This window comes from Rhagoletis pomonella, unplaced genomic scaffold, assembly GCF_013731165.1.
Source record: "Rhagoletis pomonella isolate Grant_MI unplaced genomic scaffold, Rhpom_1.0 Rhpom_scaffold_00007, whole genome shotgun sequence".
NCBI classification, from domain to species: domain Eukaryota; kingdom Metazoa; phylum Arthropoda; class Insecta; order Diptera; family Tephritidae; genus Rhagoletis; species Rhagoletis pomonella.
Genome location: NW_023458561.1, coordinates 44,800,485 through 44,802,556, shown reverse-complemented (window position 1 = coordinate 44,802,556; position 2,072 = coordinate 44,800,485). Strand labels below are relative to the sequence as shown.

At 32.5% G+C, this 2,072-nt stretch overlaps 1 protein-coding gene across 1 annotated transcript; it reads right to left on the bottom strand.

Annotated features, from left to right (window-relative positions):
* Positions 1 to 225: 225 nt before the first annotated feature.
* LOC118743859 lies at positions 226 to 1,751 on the bottom strand. The gene is made up of 4 exons (XM_036476622.1): positions 1,571 to 1,751; positions 1,281 to 1,426; positions 798 to 963; positions 226 to 249 (listed from the first exon to the last, which is right to left on the bottom strand). Exons 2-4 carry the CDS (start codon positions 1,415 to 1,417, stop codon positions 226 to 228), a joined length of 327 nt encoding a protein of 108 aa, XP_036332515.1. The 5' UTR covers positions 1,418 to 1,426; positions 1,571 to 1,751.
* Positions 1,752 to 2,072: the final 321 nt, after the last annotated feature.

Sequence of the window (2,072 nt, the reverse complement as noted above, 5' to 3'; positions counted from 1 at the left end):
TTTCGCCCTAAATAATTTGTTTCTAGAGTTAATCAACTAAACCTAAAAAATTAGCAAAAAAAAAAAATTTGAAGTGTTAAAAAAAATTTCACCAAAATTAAAAAAAAATTTTTTGTGTCCAGAAGAATTTTGGGCATGCAGTCTTATAGATCATTAAATTTTAGTATAACAAATTGCAATTTGCAATTGGCTAAAGGGACACGTTGATTTTTAATAATTTATTCGCTAAATTTCGTGCACTTCTGCATGCTAAATGGGAAATAAAAGAGTTTGTTATATTATTGAGAATCAACGCGAACTCTTAGCCACTTGAAATTTGCACTTTATCATACTAGAATTTAATGGTCTATAAAACTGCATACTCAAAATTCGTATAAAAATTTTGTAATAATATTGAAATCTTTTTTTTTTTACTTTCTTCGTTTTGGTAGAACCCTACAATTGTTTTCAACAGGAGAATCGATTTTCTTCAAAGTTGCTACTTTTTCTGCACTTTGCACAAAAAAGTTAATAAACAAAAATTTAAAATTTCGGCTCAGCTGGTCTTTTGCAAATTTAATTAGCTTTCATTAAAAGAAATGAATAAAATTTGCAAGAAAAATGAAGACTCTAGTGAATTGTGAACACTACATTCCAGGTTGGAACCACTGTGCGATAGACGTACACCGACTTACATAAATATATAAGTATTGACGTGCACGCAAGCCTTGTAGGTCAAACTAGCTACTAGCTCACCTCATTAGCGGATGATCTGGTTAATGTGCTTTTCTTTATTTTATCTTCCATTATTTTCTTACCTGCACAGCCTTTCTTCTCCCCTTCATGACATCAGGATCGTTGGTTATATGCTCTTCGATTATAAAACGTGATTTATCAAAAACTCTATTTTTAAATTTACTCAAATAAATTTGGTGGTCTTCATTGTCAGGATCGATTGCATGCTCACTCGATTTTCCAGCATCACTGCTTGAAGAGAGAATTTTTGATTGAAGAGAGATGAATTTCTATTTTAATGAAATTAAAATAAATTGGTGGCTAAATGTTTGTATAACGGTTTGTAAAATACACATTAGCGCTGGGACAATCCACATATCCGGATATTCGTTCGAATATTCGTTATTTTATTGTTATTTTTTAGATGTAGCATTTGTTCGCTGATATTCGTTCGTTTTGTCATCCGGCTATTCGAATTTTTTAATCAGATATTCGAAAATCCGGATAGAACTCTCAGCCCTAATACACATGAATAATTTGCCAAAATAAATTTATTTTGTACTTACACCAGCGTTGCGTAATTGTCGGAGGAGAGGTTCATAGTGAGTTGATCTTTCATTTTGCGTAGTCGTTCACCTGCCTCTGCATATTTTGTACTCAACTGTGACGACCATTCACGAAACACAGCTAAAATTTTTGTCATTCGACAGCTCTGTTCGAAAGAAATGGAAGTGATACATTAAAAAGTGATTGAATAACGCGTTCGCAGCTTGATTTGGTAAGAAATAACCAGATTTAAACTTCCGTATTCAAGCAGAATTTCAAACCTAAAAATTAATTTTTCAACCGCACTTACCTAATTTGGCGTTTCCTGTTCCAGTTGTATCTCTCTCAGCTTCTGTGCTCGGTTCATGAAAACCTCCAAATGAGGTTTTGTTGGATTTGCATTTCGTTTAATGCTTTGAAGATAGCGATTAAATGCATTACTGAGCTGTAAATACTCCTGGGAGGAGCGTTCGATGGAATTGTTCTGCCTATCACTTAACAAATTCCTGTAAACAAACCTAATAAGGTATTCATCAAATCTTATAAATGCATTATAAACCGTATAAAATTATAATTGTGTAAACTTTGCAAATCAACTGTCAAAATTTGTATGGAAACTCGTTTATAAACTTCTGATAAATTTTTTCAACGATTTCACGGAATAACCTTGATAAACTGAAGCCAATGCAATTCTGTCGCAAGTGTAAACGAAAAGAGCGTTCATGCATCAGAGCTCATAAATTTATGAGAATATCAGCTTGATAAAGTTATCGGTAAATATCAATACTGAACGAAGACGGTTGTAAAAATAC